Source organism: Hordeum vulgare, chromosome 2H (assembly GCF_904849725.1).
Source record: "Hordeum vulgare subsp. vulgare chromosome 2H, MorexV3_pseudomolecules_assembly, whole genome shotgun sequence".
NCBI classification, from domain to species: domain Eukaryota; kingdom Viridiplantae; phylum Streptophyta; class Magnoliopsida; order Poales; family Poaceae; genus Hordeum; species Hordeum vulgare.
The window spans coordinates 642,977,810-642,997,264 of record NC_058519.1 but is presented as its reverse complement, the minus strand read 5'-3'; the positions used below and the strand labels follow the sequence as shown (position 1 = coordinate 642,997,264).

Here is a 19,455-nt window from a genome sequence, read left to right as displayed (position 1 = left end):
CATCCAGACACCCTCCTTAGCCGCCTCTGAGGCAGCCATGTACTCCGCTTCACATGTAGAATCAGCTACGACGCTTTGCTTGGAACTGCACCAGCTTACCGCACCCCCATTAAGAATAAATATGTATCCGGTCTGCGACTTAGAGTCGTCCGGATCTGTGTCAAAGCTTGCATCGACGTAACCCTTTACGGCGAGCTCTTCGTCACCTCCATACACGAGAAACATCTCCTTAGTCCTTTTCAGGTACTTCAGGATATTCTTGACAGTCGTCCAGTGATCCACTCCTGGATTACTGTGGAACCTGCCTGCCATACTTATGGCCAGGCTAACGTCCGGTCTAGTGCACAGCATTGCATACATGATAGATCCTATGGCTGAAGCATAGGGGACGGTGCTCATATGCTCTCTATCTTTATCAGTTGCTGGGCACTGAGTCTTACTCAATCTCGTACCTTGTAAAACTGGCAAGAACCCTTTCTTGGACTGTTCCATTTTGAACCTCTTCAAAACTTTATCAAGGTATGTGCTTTGTGAAAGTCCTATCAGGCATTTCGATCTACCCCTGTAGATCTTAATGCCTAGAATGTAAGCAGCTTCTCCTAGGTCCTGCATAGAGAAACTTTTATTCAAGTAATCCTTTACGCTCTCCAAAAACTCTACGTTGTTTCCAATCAACAATATGTCATCCACATATAATATTAGAAACGCCACAGAGCTCCCACTCACTTTCTTGTAAATACAAGATTCTCCAACCACTTGTATAAACCCAAATGCTTTGATCACCTCATTAAAGCGTTTATTCCAACTCCGAGATGCTTGCACCAGTCCATAAATGGATCGCTGGAGCTTGCATACCTTGTTAGCATTTTTAGGATCGACAAAACCTTCGGGTTGCATCATATACAACTCTTCCTTAAGGAAACCGTTAAGGAACACCGTTTTGACATCCATCTGCCAGATTTCATAATCGAAAAATGCAGCTATTGCTAACATGATTCTGACGGACTTAAGCATCGCTACGGGTGAGAATGTCTCATCGTAGTCAACTCCTTGAACTTGTGAAAAACCCTTTGCCACAAGTCGAGCTTTATAAACGGTCACATTGCCGTCAGCGTCCGCCTTCTTCTTAAAGATCCATTTGTTCTGAATAGCCTTGCGGCCCTCAGGTAGTACTTCCAAAGTCCACACTTTGTTTTCATACATGGATCCTATCTCGGACTTCATGGCCTCCAGCCATTTGTTGGAATCTGGGCCCACCATTGCTTCTTCATAATTTGCAGGTTCATTGTTGTCTAACAACATGATTGACAAAACGGGATTACCGTACCACTCTGGAGCAGCACGTGGTCTCGTCGACCTGCGTGGTTCGATAGGAACTTGAACCGGAGTTTCATGATCATCATCATTAACTTCCTCCTCAACCGGCGTCGCAACGACAGGGGTTTCCCCTTGCCCTGCGCCACCATCCAGAGGGATGAGAGGTTCGACAACCTCATCAAGTTCTATCTTCCTCCCACTCAATTCTCTCGAGAGAAACTCCTTCTCGAGAAAAGCTCCGTTTTTAGCAACAAACACTTTGCCCTCAGATTTGAGATAGAAGGTGTACCCAACTGTCTCTTTGGGGTAACCTATGAAGATGCACTTTTCCGCTTTGGGTTCCAGCTTTTCAGGCTGAAGCTTTTTGACATAAGCACCACATCCCCAAACTTTAAGAAACGACAACTTTGGCCTTTTGCCATACCACAGTTCGTATGGTGTCGTCTCAACGGATTTTGATGGTGCCCTATTTAAAGTGAATGCAGTTGTGTCTAATGCATAACCCCAAAACGATAACGGCAGATCGGTAAGAGACATCATAGATCGCACCATCTCTAATAAAGTACGATTACGACGTTCGGACACACCATTACGCTGTGGTGTTCCAGGCGGTGTCAACTGTGAAACAAGTCCACATTATCTTAAGTGAGCACCAAACTCGAAACTCAGATATTCACCCCCACGATCAGACCGTAGGAACTTGATCTTCTTGTTACGCTGATTTTCAACTTCACTCTAAAATTGCTTGAACTTTTCAAATGTTTCAGACTTGTGCTTCATTAAGTAGACATAACCATATCTACTCAAATCATCAGTGAAGGTGAGAAAATAACGATATCCGCCGCGTGCCTCCACGCTCATCGGACCGCACGCATCGGTATGTATGATTTCCAACAAGTCACTGGCACGCTCCATTGTTCCGGAGAACGGAGTTTTAGTCATCTTGCCCATGAGGCATGGTTCGCACGTGTCAAGTGAATCAAAGTCAAGTGACTCCAAAAGTCCATCGGTATGGAGTTTCTTCATGCGCTTTACACCAATATGACATAAGCGGCAGTGCCACAAAAACATGGCGCTATCATTGTTAACTCTAACTCTTTTGGTCTCAATGTTATGTATATGTGTATTATCACTATCAAGATTCAATATGAACAACCCTCTCACATTGGGTGCATGACCATAAAAGATGTTACTCATAGAAATAGAACAACCATTATTCTCTGACTTAAAAGAGTAACCGTCTCGCAATAAACAAGATCCAGATATAATGTTCATGCTCAACGCAGGCACTAAATAACAATTATTCAAGTTCATAACTAATCCTGATGGTAACTGAAGTGAAACTGTGCCGACGGCGATTGCATCAACCTTGGAACCATTTCCTACGCGCATCGTCAATTCATCTTTCGCCAGCCTTCGCCTATTCCGCAGTTCCTGTTTCGAGTTGCAAATATGAGCAACAGAACCGGTATCGAATACCCACACACTACTACGAGAGCCGGTTAAGTACACATCAATAACATGTATATCAAATATACCTGATTTTTCTTTGGCCGCCTTCTTATCAGCCAGATACTTGGGGCAATTGCGCTTCCAGTGACCCATACCCTTGCAATAGTAACACTCCGTTTCAGGCTTAGGTCCAGCTTTGGGTTTCTTCGTCGGATTGGCAACAGGCTTGCCGCTCTTCTTCGAATTACCCTTCTTGCCTTTGCCGTTTCTCTTGAAACTAGTGGTCTTATTCACCATCAACACTTGATGTTCTTTACGGAGTTCAGACTCTGCGACTTTCAGCATCGCAAACAACTCGCCGGGTGACTTGTTCATCCCTTGCATGTTGTAGTTCAACACAAAGCCTTTATAGCTTGGCGGCAGTGATTGAAGGATTCTGTCAGTGATAGCCTCTTGCGGGAGTTCAATACCCAGCTCAGCTAGACGGTTTGAGTACCCAGACATTTTGAGCACATGTTCACTGAGAGACGAGTTCTCCTCCATCTTGCAAGCATAGAATTTATCGGAGGTCTCATACCTCTCGATCCGGGTGTTCTTCTGAAAGATAAACTTCAACTCCTGGAACATCTCAAATGCTCCATGACGCTCAAAGCGACGTTGAAGTCCCAGTTCTAAGCCATACAAGACTGCACATTGAACTATTGAGGAGTCCTCCTTACGTGCTAACCAAGTGTTCTTAACATCCTGATCAGCCGTAGCGGGTGGTTCATCTCCTAGCGCAGCATTAAGGACATAATCCTTCTTCCCAGCTTGTAAGATTAGCTTAAGATTACGAGCCAAGTCTACAAAGTTGCTTCCATCATCTTTCAACTTAGCTTTCTCTAGGAACGTATTAAAATTCAGGATGATTGTAGCGTGAGCCATGATCTACAACACAAATATATTCAAAGTGGACTTAGACTATGATCAAGATAATTAGAGTTTAACTTAATCAAATTATTCTCTAAACTCCCACTCAAAAAGTACATATCTCTAGTCATTTGAGTGGTTCATGATCCACTTACACTAGCTCAAGTCCGATCATCACGTGAGTTGAGTATAGTTTCAGTGGTAAGCATCCCTATGCTAATCATATCATCTATATGATTCATGATCGACCTTTCGGTCTCATGTGTTCCGAGGCCATGTCTGCACATGCTAGGCTCGTCAAGCTTAACCCGAGTGTTCCGCGTGCGCAACTGTTTTGCACCCGTTGTAAGTGAACGTTGAGTCTATCACACCCGATCATCACGTGGTGTCTCGAAACGACGAACTGTAGCAACGGTGCACAGTCGGGGAGTACACAATTTCGTCTTGAAATTTTAGTGAGAGATCACCTCATAATGCTACCATCGTTCTAAGCAAAATAAGGTGCATAAAAGGATTAACATCACATGCAATTCATAAGTGACATGATATGGCCATCATCACGTGCTTCTTGATCTCCATCACCAAAGCACCGGCACGATCTTCTTGTCACCGGCGCCACACCATGATCTCCATCAACGTGTTGCCATCGCGGTTGTCCTGCTACTCATGCTATTACTACTAAAGCTACATCCTAGCAAAATAGTAAACGCATCTGCAAGCACAAACGTTAGTATAAAGACAACCCTATGGCTCCTGCCGGTTGCCGTACCATCGACGTGCAAGTCGATATTTTCTATTACAACATGATCATCTCATACATCCAATATATCACATCACATCGTTGGCCATATCACATCACAAGCATACCCTACAAAAACAAGTTAGACGTCCTCTAATTTTGTTGTTGCATGTTTTACGTGGTGACCATGGGTATCTAGTAGGATCGCATCTTACTTACGCAAACACCACAACGGAGATATATGAGTTGCTATTTAACCTCATCCAAGGACCTCCTCGGTCAAATCCGATTCAACTAAAGTTGGAGAAACCGACACTTGCCAGTCATCTTTGAGCAACGGGGTTACTCGTAGCGATGAAACCAGTCTCTCGTAAGCGTACGAGTAATGTCGGTCCAAGCCGCTTCAATCCAACAATACCGCGGAATCAAGAAAAGACTAAGGAGGGCAGCAAAACGCACATCACCGCCCACAAAAACTTTTGTGTTCTACTCGAGAAGACATCTACGCATGAACCTAGCTCATGATGCCACTGTTGGGGAACTTCGCATGGGAAACAAAAATTTTCCTACGCGCACGAAGACCTATCATGGTGATGTCCATCTACGAGAGGGGATGAGTGATCTACGTACCCTTGTAGATCGTACAGCAGAAGTGTTAGTGAGCGCGGTTGATGTAGTGGAACGTCCTCACGTCCCTCGATCCGCCCCGCGAACAATCCCGCGATCAGTCCCACGATCTAGTACCGAACGGACGGCACCTCCGCGTTCAGCACACGTACAGCTCGACGATGATCTCGGCCTTCTTGATCCAGCAAGAGAGACGGAGAGGTAGAAGAGTTCTCCGGCAGCGTGACGGCGCTCCGGAGGTTGGTGATGACCTTGTCTCAGTAGGGCTCCGCCCGAGCTCCGCAGAAACGCGATCTAGAGGAAAAACCGTGGAGGTATGTGGTCGGGCTGCCGTGGAAAAGTCGTCTCAAATCAGCCCTAAAACCTCCGTATATATAGGTGGGAGGGAGGGGACCTTGCCTTGGGGCTCAAGGAGCCCCAAGGGGGTCGGCCGAGTCCAAGGGGGAAGGCTCCCCCCCCAAACCGAGTTGGACTTGGTTTGGTGGGTGGGAGTCCTTCCTTCCCTTCCCACCTCCTTTTTTTCTTTTCTCTTTGATTTTCTTTTCTAGGCGCATAGGGCCCTTTTGGGCTGTCCCACCAGCCCACTAAGGGCTAGTGTGCCACCCTCAAGGCCTATGGGCTTCCCCAGGGTGGGTTGCCCCCCCCCCCCCTGTGAACTCCCGGAACCCATTCGTCATTCCCGGTACATTCCCGGTAACTCCGAAAACCTTCCGATAATCAAATGAAGTCATCCTATATATCAATCTTCGTTTCCGGACCATTCCGGAAACCCTCGTGACGTCCGTGATCTCATCCGGGACTCCGAACAACATTCGGTAACCAACCATATAACTCAAATACGCATAAAACAACGTCGAACCTTAAGTGTGCAGACCCTGCGAGTTCGAGAACTATGTAGACATGACCCGAGAGACTCCTCGGTCAATATCCAATAGCGGGACCTGGTGCCCATATTGGATCCTACATATTCTACGAAGATCTTATCATTTGAACCTCAGTGCCAAGGATTCATATAATCCCGTATGTCATTCCCTTTGTCCTTCGGTATGTTACTTGCCCGAGATTCGATCGTCAGTATCCGTATACCTATTTCAATCTCATTTACCGGCAAGTCTCTTTACTCGTTCCGTAATACAAGATCCCGCAACTTACACTAAGTTACATTGCTTGCAAGGCTTGTGTGTGATGTTGTATTACCGAGTGGGCCCCGAGATACCTCTCCGTCACACGGAGTGACAAATCCCAGTCTTGATTCATACTAACTCAACTAACACCTTCGGAGATACCTGTAGAGCATCTTTATAGTCACCCAGTTACGTTGCGACGTTTGATACACAAAAAGCATTCCTCCGGTGTCAGTGAGTTATATGATCTCATGGTCATAGGAATAAATACTTGACACGCAGAAAAGAGTAGCAACAAAATGACACGATCAACATGCTACGTCTATTAGTTTGGGTCTAGTCCATCACGTGATTCTCCTAATGACGTGATCCAGTTATCAAGCAACAACACTTTGTTCATAATCAGAAGACACTGACTATCTTTGATCAACTGGCTTGCCAACTAGAGGCTTGCTAGGGACGGTGTTTTGTCTATATATCCACACATGTAAATGAGTCTTCATTCAATACAATTATAGCATGGACAATAAACGATTATCTTGATACAGGAATTATAATAATAACTATATTTATTATTGCCTCTAGGGCATAATTCCAACACATAGGGCCTTCTTGGGCTGTCCCACCAGCCCACCAAGGGCTGGTGCGCCACCCCCAAGGCCTATGGGCTTCCCCAGGGTGGGTTACCCCCCCCCCCCGGTGAACACCCGGAACCCATTCGTCATTCCCGGTACATTCCCGGTAACTCCGAAAACCTTCCGGTAATCAAATGAGGTCATCCTATATATAAATCTTCGTTTCTGGACCATTCCGGAAACCCTCGTGATGTCCGTGATCTCATACGGGACTCCGAACAACATTCGGCAACCAACCATATAACTCAAATACGCATAAAACAACGCCGAACCTTAAGTGTGCAGACCCTGCGGGTTCGAGAATTATGCAGACATGACCCGAGTGACTGCTCGGTCAATATCCAATAGCGGGACCTGGATGCCCATATTGGATCCCACATATTCTATGAAGATCTTATCGTTTGAACCTCAGTGCTAGGGATTCATACAACCCCGTATGTCATTCCCTTTGTCCTTCGGTATGTTACTTGCCTGAGATTCGATCGTCAGTATTCGCATACCTATTTCAATCTCGTTTACCGGCAAGTCTCTTTACTCGTTCCGTAATACAAGATCCCGCAACTTACACTAAGTTACATTGCTTGCAAGGCTTGTGTGTGATGTTGTATTACCGAGTGGGCCCCAAGATACCTCTCCGTCACACGGAGTGACAAATCCCAGACTCGATCCATACTAACTCAATGAACACCTTCGGAGATACCTGTAGAGCATCTTTATAGTCACCCAGCTACGTTGCGACATTTGATACACACAAAGCATTCCTCCGGTGTCAGTGAGTTATATGATCTCATGGTCATAGGAACAAATACTTGACACGTAGAAAACAGTAGCAACAAAATGACACGATCAACATGCTACGTCTATTACTTTGGGTCTAGTCCATCACGTGATTCTCCTAATGACGTGATCCAGTTATCAAGCAACAACACCTTGTACATAGTCAGAAGACCCTGACTATCTTTGATCAACTGGCTAGCCAACTAGAGGCTTGCTAGGGACAGTGTTTTGTCTATGTATCCACACATGCATATAAGTCTTCATTCAATACAATTATAGCACGGATAATAAACGATTATCTTGATACAGGAATTATAATAATAACTATATTTATTATTGCCTCTAGGGCATAATTCCAACACCCGACCCACCATTGACCCCATCGTTGTCCCGCAAAAACCAAACTCCGGACGCCTCGCTTCGAACCCTAGCTTACTCTCTCTCCCTCTGCCCCCTTTGTCGACGTCAAAACCGGTAGATCTTGGATAGGGGCTCCCGAAATGTGGACCTTAGATCGATGGGTTGTAGTAGAGAAGGGAAGACAATGTTTACCCAGGTTCATGCCCTCTTGAGGAGGTAAAACCCTACGTTGTGCTCGATTATATTGATGTGGTTGATGATTACAGAGTCTACCTCGAGATCATGTATACTAAAGCCTAGGTGGAGTAATCCATCTACATGGACAAGGAACACCACTTTATATAGTCACCGGGGGGCCTAGGGTTACATGCAACCGACCTAGTCTATTTTACTTGGTCGCCACGCCAGTCTTCGGGGTTCTCCTCCTCGAACACGAGACAATCACACAACCCGACACATCATAGACACAAGCCTTGAGGCCGATCTCTTTAGAGTAAGCCGACCACCCGAGGACCCCTTAATCTCGGACTCCCTCAGTAGCCCTCGAACTAGCCTTCAACACCGATGTGTAGGGTCTTCGGATGATTACACCCAAAATGTTCGGTTTGCAAGGCGAGTTCCTTCGTCTCCCCCGAACAAGAAATGATGGTCTTGGTCTTCAGCTCGCTCACGATTACCGAAGCGTCGCGGGCCCGTGGCTTTTAATTCTGCACAAAGATTAACAATATTTCTCGATTCTCGCATGCTTTTGTAGAGGAAAACACTCTGGCAATCCTTGACGGAACCGCTCCTTATAGGAAGTGGGGGTAGCGCCCTTTATAAACAGACCAAAATCCGTCTCGAGGCCCCTATCGCATCCCAACCTCGCCAAGAAACCCTAGAGCTCTTAACACTCCTGGAATCATGACCGATTCCTCTTCGTGCCCCCTCGGTCCCCTTCCAGGGGACTGGGCTAGTTGCTCTGTCTCCCTCCTCTGCCTGCGTGAGCTCGAAACGCAGGGATATCTCCCCCAATCAGATCTCGCACCCACTCTCACTTGTCTGACCTCCATTGATGGGAAGGCCTTTGTAGTGAACTTCCCTTCCCCGCACGGGGGAGAGCGGGTTTGCCTCGTTCCCTTCCTGCAGCGAGGGGTGGGATTCCCCATTCACTCCTTTTAAGGGGTTCATTGGAATTTTACGGGCTGCAGCTCCACAATCTCACTCCTGGTTCCATCCTCCATAGCTCAGGCTTCGTGGCCTCACTAGTAGAAAACAGGCCTTTGGACCGAAGCATTAGTCCCGCTTGGCTTTTGGACCGGGACTAATGCTGCCACTAGCCCCGGAAGAAATCGATGATGTCCCAGGTACACATTCTTCTTATATTTGTCCAAATATATGTTTTCAGCCTCATCTAAACAGTGCGTGCATGCGTGTTATCCCTTGTTTGTCTGTCCTAAAAGGTTACGAAGAGCATACCAATCATTGATGGTTACAAATAGAACGCTCGTAGGTCAAATTCCTGTTGTTTGTGCTCATCCAACACAGGTAGACCTTTTCTATCCCACAGCTGTAAAATTTCTTCAACTAATGGCCTTAGGTACACATTAATGTCGCTGTCGGGTTGCTTAGGGTGTGTATGGTAGCCTGCACGGAGGGTGCATGAGGCCAAATGTTCCCTCTTCAACCCACTTTTAGATGTTTGGCGGGGTGTATCGGCTCTTCCGAGCATAGCTCCATCAATGCAAAAAGGCCCAGAGCTATGCTGAAGGGAGCTCGCCCATACAGCCGAGCTGGGTCCGCCCCCAAAAAAATCCCTCCTGACCCTCGTTCCCTCGCTCGACCTCCCCTCCCCATGACCTAGCCGCCGCCACTCCACCCCTCCTCTCTCCCGTGAACCATGGCGACATCCGCCTGATCCACATCCCCGCTACCCTCTTCCTCCTTCTCGCCGTCAGGCCCAGCCCGTCGTCCCGCGGAGACAGAGTCGTGCTGGACGGCGGAGGAGCCCATGGATCCGATCTCTCCCGCCTCGTCAGCGAGCCGCGCACGACATCCGCGCAGCACAGGGGGGGAATGCGGCGAGCCTTCGCGACCTTGAAACCGGGGAGGAGCGCGAGGCCGACGGTGGGGGGGGGGGGGTGGACGCTCGACGACGGGGGGCAGGCGGGATGCGGAGTGGGAAGCTCTCCGCTCGGGGCTAGATAAAGCAATGCGCACGGGGGCTCGTCGGGGCTGGACGCGGAGGCCACTGGTCGCCGGAGACGACGCTGCGATGGCCAAGAGCAGCAGGTGAATCTAGACGGAATCGCGCATGGGCACGCCGAATGTTTTCTCTCTCTCTCGTGTGATGCAACCTACCAAACACAGTCTCGGATCAGCATGGGTCAATACATACACTGCTGCCAAAGAGCCGCACTTGCATGTACTAAGCATGTATAGACTAAGCATGGCTCAAATGGGAACAACTATGCTAGGATAGGGACATCTACCAAACACACCCTTAGGGTCTTGGATGAGCACCGACATCATAATGAACTTCCGCTTCATGCACATCCAAGGAGGAAGGTTATAGATGCATAGAGTTACAAGCCAGGTGTTATGATTGCTGCTCTGTTCCCCAAAAGGATTAATGACATCTGCACTTAAACCAAACCATACGTTCCTTGCGTCATCTTCAAAGCCCCCCCACTTTCTCTCGATTTTTCTCAATTGCGACCCATCAACAGGTACTCTCAACATCCCGTCTTTCTTACGGCCTTCTGTGTGCCATCACAACAACTTGGCATGCTCTTTGTTTCTAAACAGACGTTTTAACCATGGTATTATAGGAGAATACCACATCACCTTGGCAGGAACCCTCTTCTTGGGGTGCTGGCCCTCGACATCACCAGGGTCATCTCGTATGATCTTATACCGCAATGCACCGCATACCGGGTATGCATTCAAATTCTCGTACTCCTTACCGTGGTAGATGATGCAGTCATTAGGACATGCATGTATCTTCTGCACCTATAATCCTAGATGGTAGAGAACATTATTTGCTTTGTACGTACCGTCAGACAATTCGTTATCCTTTGGAAGCTTGTTCTTCATTATTTTTAGTAGCTTCTGAAATCCCTTGTGAGATATACCATTGTCTGCCTTCCATTGCAGCAATTCCACTGTGGTACCGAGCTCTGTGTTGCCATCTTTGCAATTTGGGTACAACCTTTTTTTGTGATCCTCTAACATGCGATCGAACTACAACTTCTCCCTTTCACTTTAGCATTCTCTCTGTGCATCAACAATGACCCGACGAAGATCATCATCAGCGGGCACATCTGGTGCCTCTTGATCTTTAGCTTCCCGTGTTGCAGTATCACTGTATTCACGGAACATAGGATCGGGATAGTTGTCATCATCCTCTTCTTCTTCATTGTCTTCCATCATAACCCCTCTTTCTCCGTGCTTGGTCCAAACATTATAGCGTGGCATGAAACCCTTCTTAAGCATGTGCAAGTGAAGGGTTTTTGAGGAAGAGTAATCCTTCGTATTCCCACAGACAGTACATGGACAATACATAAAACTATTCTGCTTGTTTGCCTTAGCCACTTCGAGAAAATTATGCAGGCCGTCAATGTAGTCGGAGGTGCGTCGGTCACCGCATATCCATTGCCGGTTCATCTATATGCATTATATAATTAAGTATATAAAAAACAAAATTAATATAAGTTCATCATCACATTAAAACGAAGTACAGTAGTGATCAAATATTATTACTGAAAAAATAAATACATAAAGTTCTCATAGAACAAGGTACAACTCTCATACAACAACATACAGATCAAATTGTGCATCTAAATCAAATAAACTCACACATACACTCCTCCACTAAAACGTGCACACAACACTACTTGCAGAGCATTTGAAATGAGCTAAACTAGTAGTGAGAGATGAGGATGAAGTTGCTAACCTTTTTAGAATACTTGGATAGTTGGTGCACCATCAAACCTAGACAAATCTTGGGGGAACTGAAGCTTGGAGAGGAAAGAAAGCTTAAGTGTGTCTCGGACATTTCATCAAACACATCATGTGCATAGGATGCGAGAACAAAGTACCACACACCTACACACGCTGGCCGGCCAAAACTGGGAGGAGTGAGCGGACAAGGACAACCATATATATAGGCAAATTTTTAGTCTCGATTCATGTCTAGAACCGGGACTGAAGACAGACATTTAGTCCCGGTTCCATACAGGAACCATGACTAAAGGGGTTGCCCAAGGAGCCCGGCCCTTTAGTCCCAGTTGGTGGCTGGAACCGGGACTGAAGGTTCTAAACGAATCAGGACTGGTACCCGCGAAGGTCCGATCGGCGTCATGGCCACTCAAAACGGGATTGAAGCACGCATTAGTCCTGGTTCATAAGTCGATCGAAACTTTTGCGTAACTCTAGCAAAAAACAAAGCCCTGTTTTCTATTAGTGTATACATCTCAAATTATTAGCTATATAATTTGTTTTGACCAACGAGAAAGTTTTGAAAATGCGACGTGTCACATGTGTATCACTATTTGACAATATATAATTGCAAAACCCACCAATAATTGTCTCAATTATGTTGATGTTTGGTTGGATGGAAATGGACAGCTGTCTTTTTCACGCATCAAATAATGTTGCTTGTTTTGCTTTCCAGCCATACCTACCCTTTTAAGCTGCGCCGGTCAGCAATGCACCACACGTCCGGACCCCTCATGATAAGAACCCCAAGTTATTATTGTACTGATCGATTTATGATATACTACATATCTTATCACTGGTCAGGATTGCCCACCTCACTGGTTCTTGATAACAGAAATCGGACGGCTTTCCTCTTGTTTCAAAATGTCTTTTAAGATAACTGGAGCGAACTTGCGCCTCAGGAACGCCAATCACCATCTCAAGAAAGGAGCCCCACCCTAAAAAAAAAAAAAGAGAGCGCCAGTCATGTACTCTCTCCGTTCATAAATATAAGTCTTTTTAGGATTCAACTAAAAGACTACATACATAGCAAAATGAATGAATCAACATTTTAAAGTGTGTCTATATATATTCGTATGTAGTCTTTTAGTGAAACATCTAAAAAAACTTATATTTAGAAACAGAGGAAATATGCAGAAAGAAATTTACAAGTTGATCGTTCCACTAAAAAGACCTAATAATGTAATCGTAATGCATCAGCTTGAGTTTAAGACATAGCCTAAGGCACATAATTAATGTTGAAGTAGTGCAAAATAAAAGTACTAAGATCCATTTTTATTATATTTAGCCCTGAACTTCTACAAAAAATATTGTTGATTTAATCATCTGTCACACTTTGTATATATAGTTACAAAATAAATATGTTGGATGGTGATTCCATTTGAGCCACAGAAGCCACCTCAGTTCATGCGCACCAAGAGTATATCTCGCGTGCGTTTTGGAAGATTTTCCTCCTTTTGATAAACTATTGTAGTGACGAGCTAATGTGTCCAATAATGGCTATTTAACCGAGTTATAATAGCTGTCGTGATGTCACTTCAAACATCTGTTGTGCATCGGCAACGGAATCTCCTAGTGGACCAACCACCAATAATGATACTTAACAACTATTCCATCGCCATCAGAAGATAAAACAAGGTGCAAATTGATCTTACTGTCCCCAATCATTCATATAAAATACAGTACTTGATTGGAGCTCTTTTACGGTGATTGGAGAGTTACGAAATGTAATTTCATGTAACTCCTTTTTTTGATTATTTTGCACAGTTGATTTTAGCATGTATATTAAAATATTTTATTTAATTAATAAGGGTATTATGGTCGGTGGCTTTTTCTTGGAAACATTGTGTGTAACTGTCACATATCGCCGATCCCATCTCACAAGTGCGTAGCCGGCGGCAACGGCATGTGGACCTGGGGACGACGCCGTCGGCGCGAGGACCTGGGGCGACGACGCCATCTTGTGAACCGGAGTCGAGGGCCGCCTTCGCGACGCACCTTCCGAGCCGTTCCTCAAATCGAGTGCCGCAGCGGCTCTCCCAGGCCGCACCATCTTGGAAGCCGCAGCCGCTCTGCCGAGGTCGATGAAGATCTGCTCTTAAAGCGGCCCTAAAGCTTTGAAGCTCTAGTTTGGTCTTCTTTTGATACTTAGTACCAGCCCTGCAAACTGATTTGAGGATCAGTAAATAGTTGAACATTCTAGCAAGCTTTTCGTTGTATTATGGGTCGCAGGATTGCAAGTACCAGGGCTAATTTTAGTGCTCCATGAATTGGGATTGTGCAGATTGCGTTCACACAAGAACTAATCAACTCGTGACGTGAGACAATGGCTAGCTAATTGATGGCTTGTTTTGGAATCAAGTTTCTTATGGTACATAGATGAAATAAACGACTACAGGGACACATAGTTTTACTTTGTCGAGTCAGTCGGTTCGGTGCTCTGTGCTGTAGCCTACTAGCTAGCAGAGAAGATGTTAAATTAAAACTGAATCAGTGAATCTTGTATCTGGTTGCTGCTGACGAGAATGGGAACCCTCATGGCGTCGTTCCTCAGCTCTTCATGCTAGTGTACTTCCTGACCGGGTAGAAGGATCCTTGGATTGGGCGTGCTTGCAGTGCGCGGTCCTGACTTAGCGTCCGTCCACTGCCCCAGGTAACCTGACCTAACCCGGCAGGGGAGGCATGAGCGTTGCTGCGGCGCGCGAGGTCAAGTCCGGTGTGCCGACGGCCGATGAAGACGATTCACAAGTCCGGATGCCGGCTGTTACTGATCTTGCTGCCGGTGAAGGTGCTCAGCGGGGCCGGGGCCGGCGAGCCAGGGAAAGTAGGTGCCAGGAAAAAAATATTGAAGCCACAAGCGAGTTGGGATAGGAAACGAACGACAATCTGAGTGGTTCGACAGTGTTGCAAGAAAATTCTCTGTGCGAGTTACATACTTGCTTGACAAATCTACCCTTTGAAAAAAAAACCGATCCCACCAAAAATATGTAACGGTTCCTCCGTTATTTGTAATTTCCTGTAATTTTAATCTCGTAACTCCTCGTAACTTTTATTTTTCCACCGTCAGATTGAGGTGGATAGACGGCTCCTAAATTCGCTAATAGTTGTAACTTGATTAAATAGATAGCCCACCTATTTATTTAAAATGTACCGGGTTATTATCTGGTGTTGTTCCTTGTTGGCTTCGCTCTCACTTTTTTGCGGGAGTTCTTTGGCTTCATTCATGTTTGAAAAGATAGGTGACGCGTGGCATGGTAATATCCAATAAATCATATTAACATTGACCAAAAGCTATAGCGAAGAACGTGTCTAGATTCCACTGAGATAATCACCTGAATAGATTAATTGTGGTCCTAATTTTCTTTCTTCTCCGTCCTGTAGTTAAGATAAAAAGTCAACATCATATGATGTAGAACTCTAGACGGTACTTGAAGGAAAGCTGTTCACAGAAAACTGATACGGCAGTGAACTTATGCCAGTTGTTCAAAGGGTTCACGCTTTCTTATATTACATCCTTTTGTCTTTTATTTGCTGCTTCAGAATCCGACATGAATATTACCTTCTTTTTGGTAATAAAAAAGTGTGGATAAATATAATCACAACTAAAATATGGAACTTATTTTAGATTAATAAGTTCATCATCACATTAAAACGAAGTACAATAGTGATCATATGGATAAATATAACTAAATTCACTATTGGAAATGGTGGGTGAACGAGATTTTGGGAGGATACGTGGTTGGGGGAGACGCCTTTAGCATACAATATCCAACTTTATATAATATTGTGCAACATAAGGATGCGTACGGTGCCAGAATATTACACTCAACGCCTCTAAATATTCGATTTCGATGAGCTTTGATAGGGCATTGATGGGAGGTGTGGTTACACTTAGTGAGAAGACTCATGGATGTTCAGTTATCGGACGAGTCCGATAGGCTTCAGTCAAAGCTAACAACTACTGGCATCTTTTCAATAAAATCGATGTATCTGATCCTTATTGACACAACTGCAATCTCCAACTCGATTCATATTTGGAACGTCAAGGTCCCCTTAAGAATCAAAGTCTTCAAGTAGTTTATTTACAAGAAGATGATTATGACTTAAGGATAATTTGGCAAAGCGTAATTGGCAGGGAAATACACCATGTTGCTTTTGTGATCATGAGGAAATCATCAAACACCTTTTGCTCCATTGTCCGTTAGCAAAGATTTTATGACAAATAATTCGCATAGCCTTTAATATCATTCCTCCAGATAGCATTGATACGTCGTTTGGTACGTGGCTAAATGAGTTTGACATAAATTCCGCTAGAAATATTCGCATAGGAGTGTGTGAACTTCTCTGGGCTATATGAAACTGTAGGAATGACATGGTTTTTAACAGACAAATACATATAAATTTTTTGCAGGTACTACACATGGCATTAGCGTTGATCCGTACGTGGTCGTTACTCACTCCTGCGGAAACCAGAGAGCCTTTGGTTACTGGGTCTACCCGATGGGAGATGGTAGCGCGGCATATCTACAACCGCTTTGGATGGCGGTCCAATAATACGATAGATGGTTATACATCTAGGCCTATTTTCACCGGTTGTGGCATCTTTATTTTTTATGGACTGTGTTTTTGTTGCTCCTTCAGAGCCTGTTTGGAACCACAGACTATTTGATTTCTATCGTTAATAAAGGGGTCGCATGCATAGTACTGATGCAGAGGTCGGAGGTAGTCCTTCTTTTAAAAAAAAATCACAACTGAAATGACATCTGCTTGGGAAGAGAGCTAGCAAGAAATTGCCAACAAAAAATGTTCATTTTAGTTGCCAGTTCAGCTAAGAAGTTGGAGTTAATGTTCGTTTACTGTTCGTACCTGACCTGAAATCAGCAGTCACCAATTTCTTAAACAAACTTTAGTGAGCGCCTCGTGAGCATACTTTCAACATTTTCTTTTGAGGGATTGATCTCGCCTCTAACCTTGTAGTTTAGCTTATTACCGAACCAAAACTCCAATCATTATAGGTAACCTCTCATCATACTGGTCTGAACTCTGAACGTTGAGATAGTATCCAAATTGACACTCTGTCTGCTTTTACAAAATACTTCCTCCGTCTAGAATTAGTTGACCCTCAAATGAATGTATCTCAGATACAACCGTTTGATCGTCAGCTAATTCCGAACAGGGGAGCACTATTTAGAGTAAAAAATAATTATCTATGAAAAAATATTTCCAGCTGATTGGTAGTATGAACCAGAATGTTATTGAAGTTTGTTACTTTTTTTTCCTGTGATTGAAGTCTGTTACTTCTCAGTATTGATTTGATAGTTAAACTAAATTCCTTTTTGCGATCAAACCAGAGTCGTCCCTGCCTACCTCAAATTCATGTTTTTTTTTTTCCATTTTCTTCATTTCCTTTGAGTGATTGAAGTCCAGCGAACTAGCTCTTGTATAAAAGGCACCTAACCAGAGTCGTCCCTGCCTACCTCAACAAAACCATAGGCAACAAACTCCTCCAAAAAGAAGACAATAAAGCACACGCACTTAGTATCTTGCCGGCCATGGGGCCGGAAGATTCACCGGCTGCCGACGGCTACTCCAAGGTCCTGCAGGGCCGGTACGAGCTTGGCCGCGTGCTCGGCCGGGGTGGATCGTCCAAAGTCTACCGCGCGCGCGACATCCGCACGGGCGTCTTCGTCGCCGTCAAGGCCATCCGGAAGCCACACCACCCGTTCTCTCCCGAGATGGCCGCCACGGCAAGGCGGTCCGTGGAGCGGGAGCTCGCCGCGCTCCGCCGCGTGAAGGGACACCCACACGTCATGCGCCTCTTGGACGTCCTGGCATCCCGCTCCACCGTCTACCTCGTGCTAGAGCTGGCCCGCGGCGGCACCCTCCTGTCCGCGATGGACGAACGCGGCCGTTTCGACGAGCCCACGGCGCGCCGCCTGTTCGTCCAGCTCGTCTCCGCGCTGGCGCACGTGCACTCCCGTGGCGTGTTCCACCGCGACGTCAAGCCGGAGAACCTCCTGCTCGACGAGCACGGTGACCTGAAGCTCACGGACTTCGGGCTGTGCACCCTCGCCGGCCGGCATCTCGGCGCCGACGGCCTCGCGGCCACGCGCTGCGGGTCCCCGGCCTACGTCGCGCCGGAGATCCTCTACAAGAAGCGGTACGACGCCGGCAAAGTCGACGTGTGGTCCTCTGGCGTGGCGCTCTTCTCGCTCACGGCCGGCTACCTGCCGTTCAACGACGCCAACCTCATGGGCATGTACCGAAAGATCTTCTCCGGCAGATTCCGGTGCCCGAGGTGGTTCTCGCCGGAGCTCCGGTGCCTCATCGGCCGGATGCTGGACCCAAACCCAGACACGCGCATCAAAATAGGAGAAATCATGGAGCACCCGTGGCTACAACAAGATGGGACGTCCTCGTTCGGCAACATCATCCGAGCTGGTTCCTCTGATCCTAGGCCGGAAGTGATGAAATGGGAGGCGGAAATGGAGCAAGTGAGGGGGCTGAACGCGTTCCATATCATCGCGTTCGCGTCAGGATGTGACCTGAGCGGGTTGATCGGGCCTCTGCCGGATCGGGTTCGATTTGCTGTAGAAGGTGTGGACATTGGGTCGGTGCTGGATAAGGCTGAGGAGATTGGGCGCGAGGAGGGGTTTGTGATGAGGAGGAAGGAAGAGGTAGGGTGCGGTGGGGTCATGTTTGAGGCGATCGGGAAAGAGATCATCGCCCTGGTTAGGGTTAGTCGGTTGTTAGAGGAAATGTTGGTGGTTGAGGTGGAAAGAGCTAGCTCCAGTGAGGCACCTAAACTGTGGGAGATGCTTCAGCTAGGTCTTAAATTCTCAAATGATTGAATATAAAAACTTCCAACCCAATGTAAAAGTATTCATCATCAAAAGAATGAGTGTATAGTCCATAACTGATGGAAGTGCATTGCTGGCACATTAGACTATGTATGTTGGAAAACTTGACAAGTTCATGATTAGTTTCAAAATATAAATCATGATAAAAGAAATAATTAGCATGCACGTGGTCATAACATACTCCCTCTCTAAACTAATATAAAAGCATTTAGAGCACTACTTTGATAATCTAAACGTTCTTATATTAGTTTACAGAGGGAATACTTGAAGCACCAAATAGCATGAAAAACAACATCGCACATGCAACGGTAACTATAATTTAAGATTAGTAGACCGACTTCTGCCCGCATCTACTACTATTACTCCACACATCGACCGCTATCCAGCATGCATCTAGTGTATTAAGTTCATGAAAAAACGGAGTAATGCAATAAGAACGATGACATGATGTAGACAAGATCTATTTATGTAGAAATAGACCCCATCTTGTTATCCTTAATAGCAAGGATACATACTTGTCGTTTTCCTTTGTGTCACTGGGATCAAGCACCGTAAGATCAAACTCATCACAAAGCACCTCTTCCCATTGCAAGATAAATAGATCAAGTTGGCAAAACAAAACCCAAATATCGGAGAAGAAATACGAGGCTATAATCAATCACGAATATAAGAGATCA

At 45.8% G+C, this 19,455-nt stretch overlaps 1 protein-coding gene across 1 annotated transcript; it reads left to right on the top strand.

Moving 5' to 3' along the window:
* The first annotated feature begins 17,385 nt into the window (after window positions 1-17,385).
* On the top strand, window positions 17,386-18,834 carry LOC123431158 (CBL-interacting protein kinase 22-like). Its single transcript, XM_045114995.1, has one exon. The coding sequence runs from the start codon at window positions 17,471-17,473 to the stop codon at window positions 18,767-18,769; it is 1,299 nt and encodes a 432-aa protein (XP_044970930.1). The 5' UTR covers window positions 17,386-17,470; the 3' UTR covers window positions 18,770-18,834.
* Window positions 18,835-19,455: the final 621 nt, after the last annotated feature.

Bases quoted from the DNA above. Each gene is read 5' to 3' on its own strand.
- LOC123431158 (XM_045114995.1), top strand. From the start codon at position 17,471: ATGGGGCCGGAAGATTCACCGGCTGCCGACGGCTACTCCAAGGTCCTG.